Source organism: Akebia trifoliata, chromosome 7 (assembly GCF_017979445.1).
Source record: "Akebia trifoliata isolate Shusen 1 chromosome 7, ASM1797944v1, whole genome shotgun sequence".
Taxonomy (NCBI): Eukaryota; Viridiplantae; Streptophyta; class Magnoliopsida; order Ranunculales; family Lardizabalaceae; genus Akebia; species Akebia trifoliata.
Window position 1 is genome coordinate 4,164,221 of NC_141381.1, and position 16,237 is coordinate 4,180,457.

At 35.0% G+C, this 16,237-nt stretch overlaps 2 protein-coding genes and 1 pseudogene across 3 annotated transcripts; 1 reads left to right on the top strand and 2 right to left on the bottom strand.

Annotated features, from left to right (window-relative positions):
• On the top strand, positions 1–5,941 carry LOC147398048 (heat stress transcription factor A-1-like). Of its 2 annotated transcripts, none has more exons than XM_086447157.1 (3): positions 1–339; positions 4,521–5,523; positions 5,657–5,941. In XM_086447157.1, the coding sequence occupies exons 1-2, from the start codon at positions 121–123 to the stop codon at positions 5,385–5,387; spliced, it is 1,086 nt and encodes a 361-aa protein (XP_086303283.1). In that variant the 5' UTR covers positions 1–120; the 3' UTR covers positions 5,388–5,523; positions 5,657–5,941. The 2 variants fall into 2 exon arrangements, with proteins under 2 accessions (XP_086303283.1, XP_086303285.1); XM_086447159.1 differs by having other exon boundaries at positions 5,678–5,941.
• A 5,645-nt stretch (positions 5,942–11,586) lies between these two features.
• LOC147398049 (alpha,alpha-trehalose-phosphate synthase [UDP-forming] 6-like) lies at positions 11,587–14,558 on the bottom strand. Its single transcript, XM_086447160.1, has 3 exons — positions 12,541–14,558; positions 12,163–12,436; positions 11,587–12,088 (listed from the first exon to the last, which is right to left on the bottom strand). Exons 1-3 carry the CDS (start codon positions 13,707–13,709, stop codon positions 11,798–11,800), a joined length of 1,734 nt encoding a protein of 577 aa, XP_086303286.1. The 5' UTR covers positions 13,710–14,558; the 3' UTR covers positions 11,587–11,797.
• LOC147398050 (alpha,alpha-trehalose-phosphate synthase [UDP-forming] 6 pseudogene) lies at positions 13,775–14,551 on the bottom strand (annotated as a pseudogene).
• Positions 14,559–16,237: the final 1,679 nt, after the last annotated feature.

Consider the following 16,237-nt stretch of genomic DNA (forward strand, 5'->3'; position numbering starts at 1 on the left):
TTCTGGTTTTCGTGGAATGGTTGGAAAGACTTTAAAAAAGGACTTGGGAAGAAGATAGGGAAGTAGAAGAAAGATCGTAAATCGGACTCAGTTCTTCAAGATCTAGATTGAGAGAGGTTAATGGAAGAATCATCGATCAAAAACGGATCTTCACTTCCTCCATTTCTCGCAAAATGTTACGAAATTGTTGATGATCCACTCACTGATTCAATAATTTCATGGAATCCGAACGATTCCAGCTTTGTTATCTGGGATTTGATTTTGTTTCAGCGTGATTTACTACCTAATTACTTCAAGCATGGAAATTTCTCCAGCTTCTTGAGGCAACTCAACACATATGTGAGTCTCTTCTCTCTCTCTCTCTGATATTTATTCCTTTTTTAGGCTTTTTTGTTTATTGGTTTTTGGATTGTTTTGTGGTGTTATCTCTGCAATTTTTTCTTATTGTGGTTTTGATTTATATCCTTCAAACCAAATGCTTTAGGATTTAGTATAATGTTTGCGATCCTAGCAGAAATTGACTTAAATTTGACTACTTTACTTACTAAATCGGGTTGAAATTACATTCCTACAAAAAAAATTGGTTAGAATTTGTCTGTGATGGAAAATTAAAATTCATGCATGAAACATTAGTACATGGTTGAAATTGCATAGAAATATAATCACTTGAAGAATACAATATGGCGTAGAAAATTAAAGAAAAAAAAGCTTTGAAAAGAAGCAAAAAATGGCTCTTTCAAGGGGAATCATGAACTTGGTGAGGATAAAAAAACTATTTCTTGGGATATATTTTGTTTTTTAAAAGTGAGAGATTAGCATTTTGTGACAGATTACATTTTCTTTATCTTAAGCTGTATGGAGTATTACATAACCTACTCTTGCTCTAACCAACATGTGTCCAACCTTTTGTCTTGGAGTTGTCTAAAACTTATTTTATTTTTACCTACTCTTATGAGTATCTAGCTTAAGTTCATCAAGACTAAAATTTCTTGCTACTGATAAACATCCTACTAATTGAGGCTTATGTAATAGCATGGCATTATCATGCTTGAGAGTTTTTAATTCAATTTTTAAAATTTCTTTGGTATTAGAGCTTCATAATTTTGGTTTTTGTTTGTTAAAGATACCCACCATCCTAAAGCCTATTTTCAGTGTTTTGGTTCTTTTATCCATAAGGACAGAGAGAGGTTGAGGATGTTTTCCATATAATTAGAGATATGGGTGGTTAAGTGGATGCGTGCTTCTTGAGAACTATGCGATCAACACATCTCAATCAAATTAAAAGGAAATTTTCGTAAGATGTCAGTCATTTAGGCTATGATTTGTGGATCTAAATGTTGGGGAATCAAGAAGCACCATGTTCATAGATTGAGTGTAGAAGAGATGAGGATGTTGAGATGGATGGATGAAGGAAAAGACCAATATAAAATTAGAAATGAATGCATTAGTGAGTATTAGGATAAGAAAGATTGATTGAGGTAACTTATCAAAAAAGAAAGGAAAATTGATTGAGGTGGTTTTGGTTGTGTTTTGTAGAAGGCATTCTAATGGTACATACTTTATTTTGCATGAGGGTTCATTTCAGGATTGGGAGAGGGACTTTGGTTCGATTTTGGGACGACCATTGGTGGGGACAGTTGCTTCTTAAGGAGCAGTTTTGTTTTGGTTTCTTGGATGAAGATGCTTCCCATTTCTACGTTTCTCATGAGGGTGGATAGAGAGGTGTTGTGGAATTTTGGATTTTGGAGATCTTTAATGATTGGGAAGTGAAATCCAATCATTCTGATTATAATTGATGTCGACTTGTCGTCTATAATTGTTGACTTTTGTTAGGGTTTAGGGCCGTCAATGGAACCTGAAATCCACTGAGTCTGATTATATATGTTTGGATCCAAGTTTGGGGGATCTAAAAGGACCCACTCTCACAATATATGAGAAAGTATATACATTGCATTATGTATATTATATAAATATCTTCTTATCCCTATTTTACAACTTATCAAAAAAGTTTGTTTATTGGATTGTATGTGATCTATTTGGACCTGATTCAGTTATTCGATAAATTTGGAGAAAGGTGGTGGGTTCTGATGGGCCCGATCCAATAAGTTATTAGATTGGATCCGGACCCAATCTGATAGTTATTGGATCAGTTTGGTTGACCCAATATATTGACAGCCATAAATGGGTAGGAAAATAACTTGAAAGCTACATCATAGGCTAACTTTTTTTTTTTAAAGTCCTAGGCTAACTTTCATCTATCTAAACTATAAGAAAGAAGAATCGTAGAATCCTGCTTATAAGCTATTTGCATGAATCTAAGCACATCTTCCTCTGACCCTTACTGTATTATAGTATAGATCTTTAGTTACGTCGTGAAAGCATTTTTATGATGTTGTAGAATAGATACTTAATTATGTTGAAAGACCTTTTTAATCCAACAACTCTTACAAGGCTTAAGAACAAAGAGGGATAGACACTTGCCATTGGATGATTTGGATGAAGTAGTAGATTTTACTTAGAGAAGTATGGTGGTATTAATATAGAAAAAGGACCTTGTAAAAAAACTGTAAGGAGGAATAACACAATTACATGAACAAAAATGATGAATTATTATTGTTTGTTTGGTAAATATTTTTCTCCCCACTAGGTACCCTTCATTAATGAGCTTGGTAAACCGCTTTGTAACTTGCTTCATCAATAACACATAAAAGAACCACTTCCATGGACAGGACTAAATTTTGTAATGATATTGAATGTAAGTCATCTCTTATTCTCTTAATAACTCCAGTACCTATCCTCAGAATTTCATCAGTGCCCATTTACCAATGAACCCTTGAACTGCCCTCCATATGAGTTTCGAAGTTGAGATGTTTGGTAGTAATTGCCTAAAATCTTACCCAAAGTGTGAATTTACCTTATATATTGTTAGAGTTTAGAAGTAACCAGAAGTCAGAAAAGTCACCCGTAGCCTGAATTTTTTTGGGTTTGAGCCACAATGCGAGAGTGTAGAAGTGGCAGAAGTCAGAACAAATGTCATGTCAATGGATTGAACATACCTGTGCTGACGGACATAGTCTGTCTATCATCGAAATATCAATAAGAGTTAGTGAATGAAGTCCATGAACAATGACCTTCAAGTTTAATTTATTTAAAAAGTAGTTTTGTGCCTTTAGATTATTTTCTTTCCCTGATTCAGGAGGCATTTAGGAAAAGCTTTTATAATTAATTCAAGGATTGATTTAGCAATCACATCCTTACTAACTAAAGTCTTTTCCCACCACAAATAGGTGAACTGAAGTTTCTAATCATATTTTGGAAATTTGATTTTTAAGGCAGTCCAGGAGGGAGTGGGATCTTTACCACTTGCCTAAGTGTCTCTACTATGGGACCCACAATGTTGAAACCCAAGATGAAAGCAACGGTGGTAGAGTAGCCATGCATATCCTAGAGGAGGAAAGGGGGGGGGGGGGGGGTCAGGCCATGTCCTTAAGGGGACTGATTTCTGATATGCGCCTAAAAGCCTAACCCAGGTCCTACCTATTTAAGAACTGGCTCGGGCCAGGCTGGTCCTTAGGAAAAATTGTATGGCCAAGCCTGACTTGACTACATTCGGGCCAATATGTGGTCAAATGGGCCCGCCAAGCCTATTTACATTTTTAAGGTCTATCTGAAGTGCAAACTTTATAGCTATTTTAGAGTGATTTTTGTTTTCAAATTATCATGCAGTGGGATACACGAGCTAATGTTATCATTTAATTTACTAAAAATACTCTTATAATGTCATTTAATCATTTGGATTCTTGCTTCCATCATTTAATATCATTGCTTAGTTTCAAAAGCCCTTAATACCTCTAGTCCCATCCACCCGACGTGTCTCCACTCCTTGCCCAAGCTCAACCTTCTTAATAAACTGGACTAGCCTGGCCTGTCCTGAAAAATATTCGAGCTTATTTTTATCCCTAACCCTGGTCCATTGCAAGCCAGATTTTGGGCCAACCAGGCCCATTGACACCCCTACCTAGCAGGTCTCTCTTGCAAGGAGTGACTTTCTGGCGTATTATTATTTTTTCACGTTTCTATTAATGCTGAAGAGAACAGCTATCACGATCTACATGTAGTACACTAATGCTATCCCATCTCCCAGGGTGTGCCCCTCCCCTCTGAGCTTTATAATCATTAATTCTAAAAATGAAACAATCAACAATAAATTTTTGTTATCGTATATAAGATTTGTAGCCCCTTCAAATCAGGCCTAAGAGTTTCAAATGGTGAATATCTGAACATCTTGAAATTCTAACAATTTCTTCTTCTTTTCCCTTTATCCCTTGTCTTTTTTGGTTGTTGGGTAAGGAGTTCACAAATCACAATAACTTTTTTTAGATCAAAAATGGGAAAAAAAAAAAAAAACCTCTCACAATAAAATCAAGCATTTATGTAATTTGGGCTTTAGGTTGCATGGTCTGTTGAAGTTAAAACTTTACTTATTTTGAATTTCATGAATCTATTTTACTAAATGTCAGGGTTTCAGAAAATCTGATCCAGATCGCTGGGAATTCATAAACGATGGATTTATTAAGGGTCAAAAGCATTTGTTGTGGAACATCAGTAGAAGGAAATCGTCTCAGAGCCTCACTCAACAGAAACAATTGCAGCAAAATAATACATCTGTTGCGTCATGTGTGGAAGTCGGGAAATTCGGGCTTTGGGAAGAAGTTGAGATTCTCAAGAGGGATAAGATTTTGCTTAAGCAGGAGTTGGTTAAACTTAGACAACACCAGCTCGGTGCAGATGGTAAGTTACTTCGCTTAAGGAGACGCCTTCAAGGAATGGAAATAAACCAACAACAGATGTTGTCATTGTTGGCAATGGCCATGCAGAGCCCTGGTTTTTTGGCTCAGCTGTTGCAGCAAAATGAAAGCAATTGGTGCATAGCCGAGACGAGCAAAAAGAGACCACTTTGTGCTCTCGAACAAAGTACAGATGATGTGGAACCTATAGCTTCGGATGGCCAGATAGTGAGATACAAACCCCCAGAAAAAGAGACCCCAAAGCCTCTACTCATGCCAATGTCAAATATGGATGGATCTCAACAATTGGATCCTTGTCCAAATGATTTCTTTATGAATATCGATTTCTTGTCTTTTGGGGAAGGCGTGTCAGTGCCAATGGAAGAAGACTTGCCCTCAGAAAATGATGGCCCACTTATTCTCTCAGATTTACTCGAAGATGGTATAATGGATCAGCTTCTTCTGTCTAGTCCATTCTTGGAAAATACTGAAGAAACCGAACCGAATACCCCTGAGACTCTAGAAAAGGAGATGGAGATGGAGTTGGACTCAACTAATCATGATACTTGTGCGGAAACATCACAAACTCCGGGGCTCTAGCTTCTGAAACAAACAACATATGGAATTCTGTAGAAGAATTTAAGGGGATCTTGGGGTGTCCCGTGTTATATTGTGGGCTCATCTTCCACTGTTTTTATGTAGCATTTATACTGAGGGGAAACAAACACAAATTAATGTAAGTTTTCTTCACTTATCATTATAATCTTTTAGTTACTTTTATTGTTGGAAATATTCTCTAGCACTGTGATCTAGTTCATGCTAATTTGTTGCTTGCCCTAATTTTTGTATTTATCCTGGTTAATTGACAGATTTTTTAATTATGATGGTAGAATAATCTCTGTACGATGATTGGGGAGGGTGTTTCATGGATGTGTCATGTTGATTGATGCCCCAATTTTTGTAGCTTTTCCAAGGAGCTGGTTGAAGGAAATGAACTGATGACACCGCTCATTGGTATCCATAACTTTTGCAATCTTAGTCTGTTAAGCTTGTATTGAACTTTATCGATCAAAAAAGTTTGTATTGAACTTTGTGCGTTTGCCGTTATTGATAAATATTTCACTATAGATATACAATTGCCGTTTTTGTGTTTCCTTTTAATGGAGCTGAAATTCTTGTTGCTATATTTCAGTACTCCGCCATTTTTGTTTTTTCTGTTTCTTTTTCATGTGAAGTGCACTTGGTTTAAGAACCATTCCACGCTCCTGTTCAAGTGGCGAACCAAATGCTCTTGTTAAAACAATGCAACAATGTTTCCAGAATAACCATGAATATATTTTTTTTGTTTTTTGTTTCTTTTTTGTTTTTGTTTTCTTTTTGGTTGGATGGGTAAGATTCCCGTGATGTAATAAGGTTGCCTTTAACTTCTTTTTAATGTCAATTAGATTCTCATAATATGAGTTGTACATTTTCTATTTGCAATTTAGTTGAGGGGATTGGTTTTTCTAGATCAACTTTTCTTCTCCTTACGGAGCAATTTTGTCATTAAAGCTCCTATTTTATGTTTTCCGAAAGCAATAGATGGCCAAATTTGGAACTTTACTTTCTCTAGTGTTTCTTCTCTGTAGATCTTCATCTTTGTCAACACTGCATCACTGAGTGATTCTTGAACAAGTTTTCTTCCAAATTCCTTGGTAAGCAATTAAGCCACTGTTGGTACCTCCATGTTGAGATGTGATCCTCCACCATTGAAATTCATAATTAGAACATTAGGTTTTTTACAAAGTTAGAAGCTTTGACACCTACGCTTAGTTTGCTGATTGAAATGTATTTAATAAACTTTCAAAAGATGTATTTTAAGTGTTCTTGGAACGGACCTTTGGTGGGTGTGGTTGAGATGGGAGGAAAAACATAGGTCTTTTAGAGATACAGGTTTCTTACACATCAGCTTCACAGGGAATCCCGATGAAACCTCTTGCCATCTCGGCTGAGCCTTGTGGGTTCATTCAAATACGTAGACATACCATTGGGATCACAAGGGAATCCCGAGGGATCATATTCCCATCTCTGCATTTTGGGGAATATTTGAGATACTCCTTGTATTTTCAAACTGATAACATACACCTTAACTTCGGCTTCTCTTACAGATTAGTAGCAAAATGACTAATTATTTTCAACATCTTGAAGAAAGCCAGGCTCAACCCAAGTAATAGAACCCTCGACCGGAGCTGAACTCAACCTAATTATCGGGCCTAATTCACTAACCCAATCTCAATCCAAGCTTGATCTTCTAAAATTGGGTTGAGTTTGAGTAAGCCCGACTTAAATAATTTTAGACGGTTTGGGGTCGTTGAATAATCCTAATTTTATTTTTGTTAGCAAAAAAAAAAAATTATATTTAAAATAAAAATACAATATAAAAAATAAAATCACTCACAGCCTCCAAATCCATTATTGAGAGAATATTTAGACAAATCATACTAAACCAAAGTTCAGATTAATATTAACTAATTGTTTTCAAGTCATAATGATAAGATGGAATAAAAATTTAAATAAAAAAAATATGTAATTAATATAAAAACATTTATATATTAGTATTTAGCATTGGGTTTGGGTTGAGTCAGGTTGCTCATACCCTCAACCCGAATTGAAATCGGGTTGAGATATTCTAACCCAGGCTCAACTCATCTTCTACGTAATTCAGCTCAGGCTCGCCCATTAATCGGGTCGAGTCCAAGTCCAGGTCCGTCCGTCCAGGTTGCAGCCCTAGTCCAGATACCACTATTATTAAAATGACCATTGGATCAATATGCACCTCCAGGGTGTATTTGTATTTTGTACGCTTAAAATTATTAGCATATTTTGCCTATAAAATATTTAAACCATTTGACTTGTACTAAGAGTCAAAACCTCCCAAATCAAGTCAACTTGAACTCAGTAATGTACGGATTCAATTTGGTATAGAAGGTTTTAAAACCTTTTAAATCCATTTTACCAGAGAAATATCAGTGCTAAGTGTCTGTATGATTGCTGGAAATTCATTTTTCAAGGGAAAATGAACTCCTTAGAAAAATGACCATAGGAAAATGAATCCATCATTTCCTCATTAATCCATAAAAACACGAATATCCAAATTTCATGTTTATACAGTTTGAATTTCCTGGGAACAAATCTTCCAATCCTGACTCTTTTTGTTTTTTGAGGGGGCCTAATCATAAGATAGTATCCCAATAGAAAAATCATTTTCCTAGGGGTTTCGAAACAAAATTCATCTTTAAGAGAAAATAAACAATAGCCTGCAAATTATATTTTCCAGAGAAAAATATCTTTCCCAATTGAAGAATAGGCCATTTTTAGTTTTATGTGGTATTAAATTTTATACAAAAGTAAGTGTTGTCAATAGCGAATGGGTAAACCGTTAATTGCCTTTCATCCACTGTACCTCATGGTTTTAAAACTCGTTTTAGCGTCTCTTGTCCATGAATGAGACCTCGGCGTCCAATTTGTTGGCGTCGTCTCGTTCAACAATGTTTTGAGATGACTTGTCTATCCGTCTGATTGGTGGGGTGGACAGATACCGAGATGAATTAGACGAGTCATCTAAATCTCGAACAAGATTTAAAACCATATTGTACCTCGTCTGGGGACCTTTTTGAAGAGTCATTTTCATCCTTTGAGATCAATTAAATTCTATCTTTCTCGGTTTCAGAAGTTTTTGGCAGCTGGACCACCATTTTCCAAGTTGGATCATCTGCATATTATTAATCTATTATTTATTACCTTTTGTTTTGTGTTTACTGTTGAGGAATCTAGAAACGCTAATGATATTCTGACTCTGAAAATTTTCATTCAATCTGTAGGCTGATGTGGCAAGGGCACAGAATTTTCCTGGTATATCCCCAAGAAGAAAAAGATCTATGGTTGGTGTTAAAGTTAGGGGTGTCCTCGGATAGTTGAAATTTTGAATCCGATTTGAATTCGAAAAATCAGATATCCAAATTTTTGGATATCGGATTCGAATTCATATAGTTTTATATATTCGAATCCTTATCGGATACGGATTCGGATATTAACATTTCGAAACCAATAATATATAATTTAATATATATATAATTTTATTTATTTTATTATATACATAATATAATATATAATAGATTTTTTTTTTAATAATGATAAATCAATTGGATAAAGAAAAAATTGTATATTTTTTTTAATATACAAATTATTCAAATTATAATCGGATATTATCCAATATCCAATAGGATAATCAGATTCAAATTTGGACAAAATTTTATAACATCTGTCGGATTCGAATTCAAATTCAGATATCAAATAAAAATTTCGGATTCAGATTCAAATATTACTATATCCGAACCAATAAGCATCTATTGACAGCCCTAGTAAAAGCTCATTGGAATCGAATGATGACTCTCGCCTGAACCAGGTGAGATGGTCAGTGTGAATTAATCATCCAAGACCCGAAATGATTCATCCAATATTTTGAAAATTACTAAACGTGAAAATAGTTCTTCAGTGTTGTGTTCCTGATGTAAAATAGATTTAAATGTTTGCCATCCCTATATCATATAATTTGGTGATTAAGATTCTACTAATCTACCTTACAATAAGATTTTAAAAAAGCATAAAAAACTATAACTTTTTATTATCATTTAAATGAATTGGATTTAACTCCTCCAAAACATGACGAGTCGAATGAGTCAACTTGATATCCATGGGGGGCATTTAAAAATTTCCCCCCCTTTTTGTTCTTTTTCTTTCTCAAACTAATCTTACTAATAAGTTAGGAAGGATTTCACCCTCACTAAGGTTCCTTGGGAGTTGGAACCAACTTGTCCAAAATCATATCAGATGCTTCAGGGTTGTAAAGGACAAAATTCTATTAACTTTGAAAAAAAAAAAAGCATTTATTTCACCTTTGAACTTTAATGTTAAATTTGGAAGTAACGTGGAAGTTTGGCAGCCGTCATTTTCAAAACCCTGGATCAAACCCAAAGGAAATTGTGTTTGTGAATTTTTTATTTTATTTATTTTTAGGATCTGAGTTTTTCCAAGAAATCTAAAAGAGGGCTGAAGTTTTGAATGGCAAGGCTTAAAATCTTTACTAATAAGAGGGTTGGGTTGGGTTCACAAAATTCATTTCTGGTGCAATTTTCGTTACTTAGTAAAGATTTTAAGCCTTGCTAAGGGTCTTTTTTTCTCAAATGGATTACTGATTGCAATCTTACATTTCCAGAACACAGGTTAACATTTTCTAGTGAAATCTAGTGAGGACCGTATAATATCTGAAAATAGAAAAGAAAAATTCTGATAAAATATTTTATCTGCAATCATGCACATCGTAAGGATATCAATTTGTCCAAACGTAGTTTTTGATCCGAAATATACATGTCCTTCTACCCATGAATTATGCAGTAATAGGTCCTCTTATCATGGAAACCACAAATTTTCTTTTCAGGCAATCTCTTATAATATTGGGTTTTTTCTTATTTTTGAGATTCAAGTATGGGAACCCCTATTAAAGGATCTTTTGACAACATCATTGTGTATATTTAAATATGTGCCCCAGTTTATATTTATTTTTCCATTTCTCTGTTCTTAATTTTGTTTTCATAATTTTTCATATTGTTATCGAACCTCGTAGATCCTCAATTTATGCAAGATAAGAATTTTGGGAGCAAAGAGAGATCTAGTGACCAAACCAATAGTAAAATCCAGCCTAAAAGACAAGGAGGATAGCAGAACGTAGAACAAATACAACAAGCACATATAGATAAACAAGCCAAATCTCACAAATCAAAGAAGATACATATTTCAAGATGATATTCAGCAAGAAGTAGATTTGAGTGGAAAAAGACACAAATCCATCAGAAAAGCCGATAGATACTTGACATAAAACACACTTTAAGACAACAGAAACTGAGATGCAGAGCTAACAACAACATCCAAAAGCCATACCAGTTTTTGTGCAATTTCATCTAATAGATTATGAACTTAGAAAAGGTTGAAAAGTAGGCAGCAAGCATCTTAAGGTTATTTTTGTTTCTATCTTACAAGTTAGAATCCTAACTTGTAAAATATGTGCCCTAATTGACTGTATTCAGTTTCTCTGCATTTTTAATTTTGTTTTTCATTTTTTTCCGGCTTGGTATCAAACCTATTAGATCCTCGTTTTCCACAAAATACGAAACCCGCAAGCGCGCATGCACACAAACACACACACTCACAAGGTAAAAAAAAAGGAAGCACAAATTTGAAAGCACGACTAAATCATGTTGTGGCCACATTTATAAAATCTCTGAATCAATACGACAAAGTGCTTTCATTATCCAATTTGCAACCATGAATACATCAAAGGCATAATGTCGAAGAAATACGCGAGCACATATTAGCTAAATAATTAGTTTCCAAAGACCAATCTCCAAGTTGATATATTTCCAAGTTAAGATAAAAATAATTCAATTGAGGGAAAAAAAAAACAAATCAATCCATCAGAAATGCTTATAGATACGTGACATACAATACTCAATTATGGAAAAAAGAAATTGAGATGCAGAGCTTAACAACAGCATCCAAAAAGCCAGAAAAGTCTTCGCATACTTTCATTAGATAGATTACAAACTTGAAAAGGATGAAAAGTAGGCACTTCAAGCATCAGAAGGTTATATTCTTGTTTCCATCTAACAAGTTAGAATCCTATGGTACCATGGAGATATGAAACAATTACTTGTGAGTGTTGTTCGTTATGTTCGAGTTTACTATCAGTAGCTATGCTAGTAAGGAAAGGAAAGATCACACTTGAGATTTATTGTGAAAATAACTATTTACAGGTATACTAGTTGGAAACAAACACTAGAGAAAGGTACCCGAAAGACTAAACCTTCTCTTGGTAACACTACAATAGTTTACATCACTCGAGATAAACAGTAAATTTAAAAGAGGAATGAAAAGCAGAGCAAGCTAGAATAAGCACCTTGGATTCATCTTGTTTCTTATGAGAAGGGGATCACTTGTTCGGAAACTGAAGCCAAGCCTTGCATTAATCTAACAATCTCCACCGTATCGTCAAGATAATACTTAGCCTTACTGGGTTTGCGACCAACAGTACACGCAAATACTTCGGCCACTGGGGACATAGATGGACCCCCCACAGAACTAGTGATCACCTCGAACATGTCTTCATCAGATCTATCATCACCAATGCAGAGAACAAAATCCAGTAACGTTCCCCTTTCCTGCATCGTGGAAAGTAGTCTTTCTGCCACAAGTCCCTTGCTTACACCCTACGTATACAAACATACAGAATTAATTTGTTTTGTAGATTTCCAAATAATTTTAGAGGAAATATGATTCATACCTGAGGTTTAACCTCTACAATACTCTGCCCACTCTTGACAGAAACCGGCTCATTGGCAAGCACACTCTCGAGATGATCAAGAAGTTCCTTAGCCTGACAATATCCAAAATCGGGATCAGCATCCTCATAAGACCATACTAATGAAGTTTCCTTGTCTTCGATTGTTGACCCATCAGTTGTTTCAGTGTATAAAGTCATCACGGGCTCGGCAATCTGTTTCCAACTACAATCAGCCACGGGCACACATGTTTCCCATTCATCATCTCGCTTTAGCCTGCAATCACAAAATCAAGAGATCTAATTAAAACCCATTTCATAATGTGAAGTAAGAATTGAAGACCATTTTATTTTCAAATTTTGAACTTTGAATTCCCTCACCTGAAAAAATATCCATGCTCGGCGGCAATCCCTAGCTTCTCACAAGGAGAAAACCATTCACTAAGAGTCGTCCGGCTTCTAGCACTGACAAGAAACACCACATTGTTCTTATCCCTACACAACTTCTTCAATATTTCGATTGATTTAGAACTCGGACTCTTATCCATTGAAGCCTGCGGCATCAAAGTCCCATCATAATCGAGAAGAATGACTCTATTTTTAGTCCTTTTATAAGCCGACACGATGTGTTCCATCAAAAGCTTCCTAAAGTTTGGATCAAGCGCCACAACCCTGAATCCCAACCCAAACCCAATCCCCCAACACCTCCTCCTCGCGTGATCTCTACATGTTCTCTCCAAATCTTGTAGGAAACTTTTCGCCCAGTACCCGACATCGTGGGTACTAACATACCGATAATGCTTCTCGTGCCGTAACTGTTTCTCTGCCTCAGCCATACCCAAGGCACAATCCATTTTTTCGGCCACTGCATCAATATTCCATGGGTTCACTCGAATTGCCCCACTCAATGATGGAGAACACCCGATAAACTCCGAAACAACTAACATACTCTTCTTGGGTGTCGATGAATCCAACCCCAATACCTTATCCAATTTCTCGTTTCCTTGACGACTAATAATATATTCATAAGGAATGAGATTCATCCCATCTCTAACAGCAGTAACGAGACAACATTCGGCAACAACATAATAAGCAATTCTCTCAAAAAATGGAAGTGGTTCATCAATCAAAACAACGGGTTCATACCCAGGTTGTCCGAATACCTCATTTATCCGCTTCACAGTCGAATACACTTCAACTTGAACTTCCTTCACATCTTTTCCTCGGCCTCTAGCCGGATTAGCAATCTGAATCAAAACCACTTTCCCTCGCCAATCCGGATGTTGAATGAGCAACTGTTCCATTGCCAAGAGTTTCAAACTAATCCCTTTAAAGATATCCATATCATCCACACCAAGCAACATTATCCTTCCTTGATCCGAAAACTGCTTAATAAGTGAAGCAACCTTCGATTCAGTCTCTTTTAGGCTCAAAACCGATTGAAGCTGACCCATGTGGATTCCAACAGGAAGGATTTTAATACTAACTGTTCGACCGTAATATTCTAAACCAATATAACCCCTTTTCGATTCATAGCTTAATCCAAGCATCCGACTACAACAAGATAGAAAATGTCGAGCATAATCAAAAGTATGGAAACCGATTAGATCAGAATTCAACAAAGCTCGCAATAATTCTTCCCTAACGGCAAAGTTTTGTAAATTTCTGAAGAAGGAAATGGACTATGAAGGAAAAATCCGAGCTTTACCCGATTAAACCTTTTTCTCAGAAAAGTAGGCAACACCATCAAATGATAATCATGAACCCACACGAAATCATCTTCAGGGTTTATAACTTCCAAGATTTTATCAGCGAAGATCTTATTAACCGATACGTAAGCTTGCCATAGAGATCGATCGAATCGGCCACCAAAATCGGGCGAAAGAGGCAACATGTAATGAAATAAAGGCCAAAGCTGTTGCTTACAGAATCCGTGATAGAATCTGCTGAAGAGATCTGGATTTAAGAAGGTTGGAACACAGTTGAAGGTCTCGAAAAGGATTTGCGATACTTCGTCTTGCTCTGTTGGATGGATTTCTTCTTTAAGGCAACCAACGTAAACGACTTCGACCTCATCATCTCCAAGACCATCTTTGAGCTGAAGAAGAAGAGAATCTTCATCCCAGTTAAAGATCCAACCTTTGTTATCTGGTCTTCGTTGAGCCCTAATAGGAAGCTGATTTGCAACGATGATTGTACGATCTCGAGGAGCAGATGAAGATGAAGGATACGAAGACGCACCCTCGCCGCTTTCGTCTTCGAGATCAAGATTTGAAATTATGCCTGCAACGGTCATTATTCGAGGAATTCGACCACTCATACGGCCAAACGATGGTGAGTGAGATTCACCAGAAGCGATTTCTAAGAGATTCGAGTAAGATTTCGAAACCATTTTTGCAGATTTTCGATCACCGAAACATAAACCCTAAAACAAAGAAGAAAAAAATTGGGATTTTTTTTGAGAGAGTGACAGAGATAAAAGTTTTGAAATTTCTTTGAATCAAACCATGGATGAATTTTCGATTTTCACTGACTGAAATTCGATTTTCGCTCACTAAAACATAAACCCTATACCAAATCAGAAATTATTGGGATTTTTTTTGTGTGAGAGAGAGAGGGAGAGAGAAAAGTTTCGAAAGTTCTTTCAATCAAACCATTGATGGATAAAGTCCGAAAATTTCCATAAAAATACATAAAAATCAGAAGGAATCGAATATATTCTGTAACAAATCTACCGAAACGAGAAATTCATAAAGATTCATTTATGTATCGGAAATTTTTACTGATTTGGAGATTTGAAAGTAGAAACCCTAAAAAAGCTAAAACTAATTCTTGGAACCATTGTTGAGCTGCTTCTATGTTTGTTCTTCTTTATATAAAATTTTATCCAAAACAAAAAAAGTAAAAAAAAAAAAAAAATAGGAAAAAAAAATGTCGGTTCTCTGTAGTAGGATTCGAGTGAAGTTAGCTAACTTCGTGTCTCCTTTTTCTCCACGTGGCACTTTCTTCTTAATTGTTTATTTTTGTTGTTGTTTCGAGAAATTTTATGGCGTAATATATGATTTATTGTAAAATTTTAAAGGGTATGCTTGTAATTGATTGGATTTGGATAAGGTGGAAATCGATCTTTGAACAATTCAATATGGATGATATTTGATTGAGATTGGATCAAATCCAATTTGATATAACAATTATCAAAATTTCTCTAATTTTGTACGAATTATTTTAGAATTAATATTTTAAAAAACATATAATATAATTTCTCACATTTTATCGAATAAAACACCTATCTGATTGGGTCGTAATTGAACCATAATCAATCTTATAGAGTCATTCCTCAACAAAATCCAAATCCTCAATCCATAAGTTATTCGATCCAATTTCAATTGATTCTATGTTCATCTTAAATTTTGATGTACAATTTTACAACGCATAGGATCAAAGGAATTTATTATAAAATCATTATATTTCCACACACACACACACACAAAAATGGCATATTACATCCATTTAAGTGACTTTTGTATATAAAAAAAAAGTAAATTAATTTTTTTTTTACTATTTTACCGTTTCATTATTAATCATTGCACACATCACACCCACCAAATAAAAAAAAATTTTAATCAACTTATTCTTCTTCCTTCCTATTCGTCTTCATATTCATCTATTTCTATATTTTGTGAGAGGTTGAATCAATGAAGATTAAATTTTAGGTTTTTTTTTCTTCAAGTTATTTCATTTATTTATTTATTACATTTAATTATTAAAGAAGATGAAAAAATCATTATTAAAACATCAAAATGACAATTTTGAATCGAAGAAGTCAGAGATTTTTGGATAGATTTTATTTTGTAAGTTCAAATCGAACATATTTTAAAAAATTCAATATGGACCTACCAAATATTACTAAATAGATTTGATAGGTATCTACCAAGCAAAGCTTTCTATTGAACATTACAAAATCGAGTATGTAGATGCCTATCGAATCTTACATAATAAATTTGATAAGTATTTACTGAACATAGTTTTCTCATGTAAATGATTTTGACTTGATTAAAACTGTTAAAATAAGAAAAAT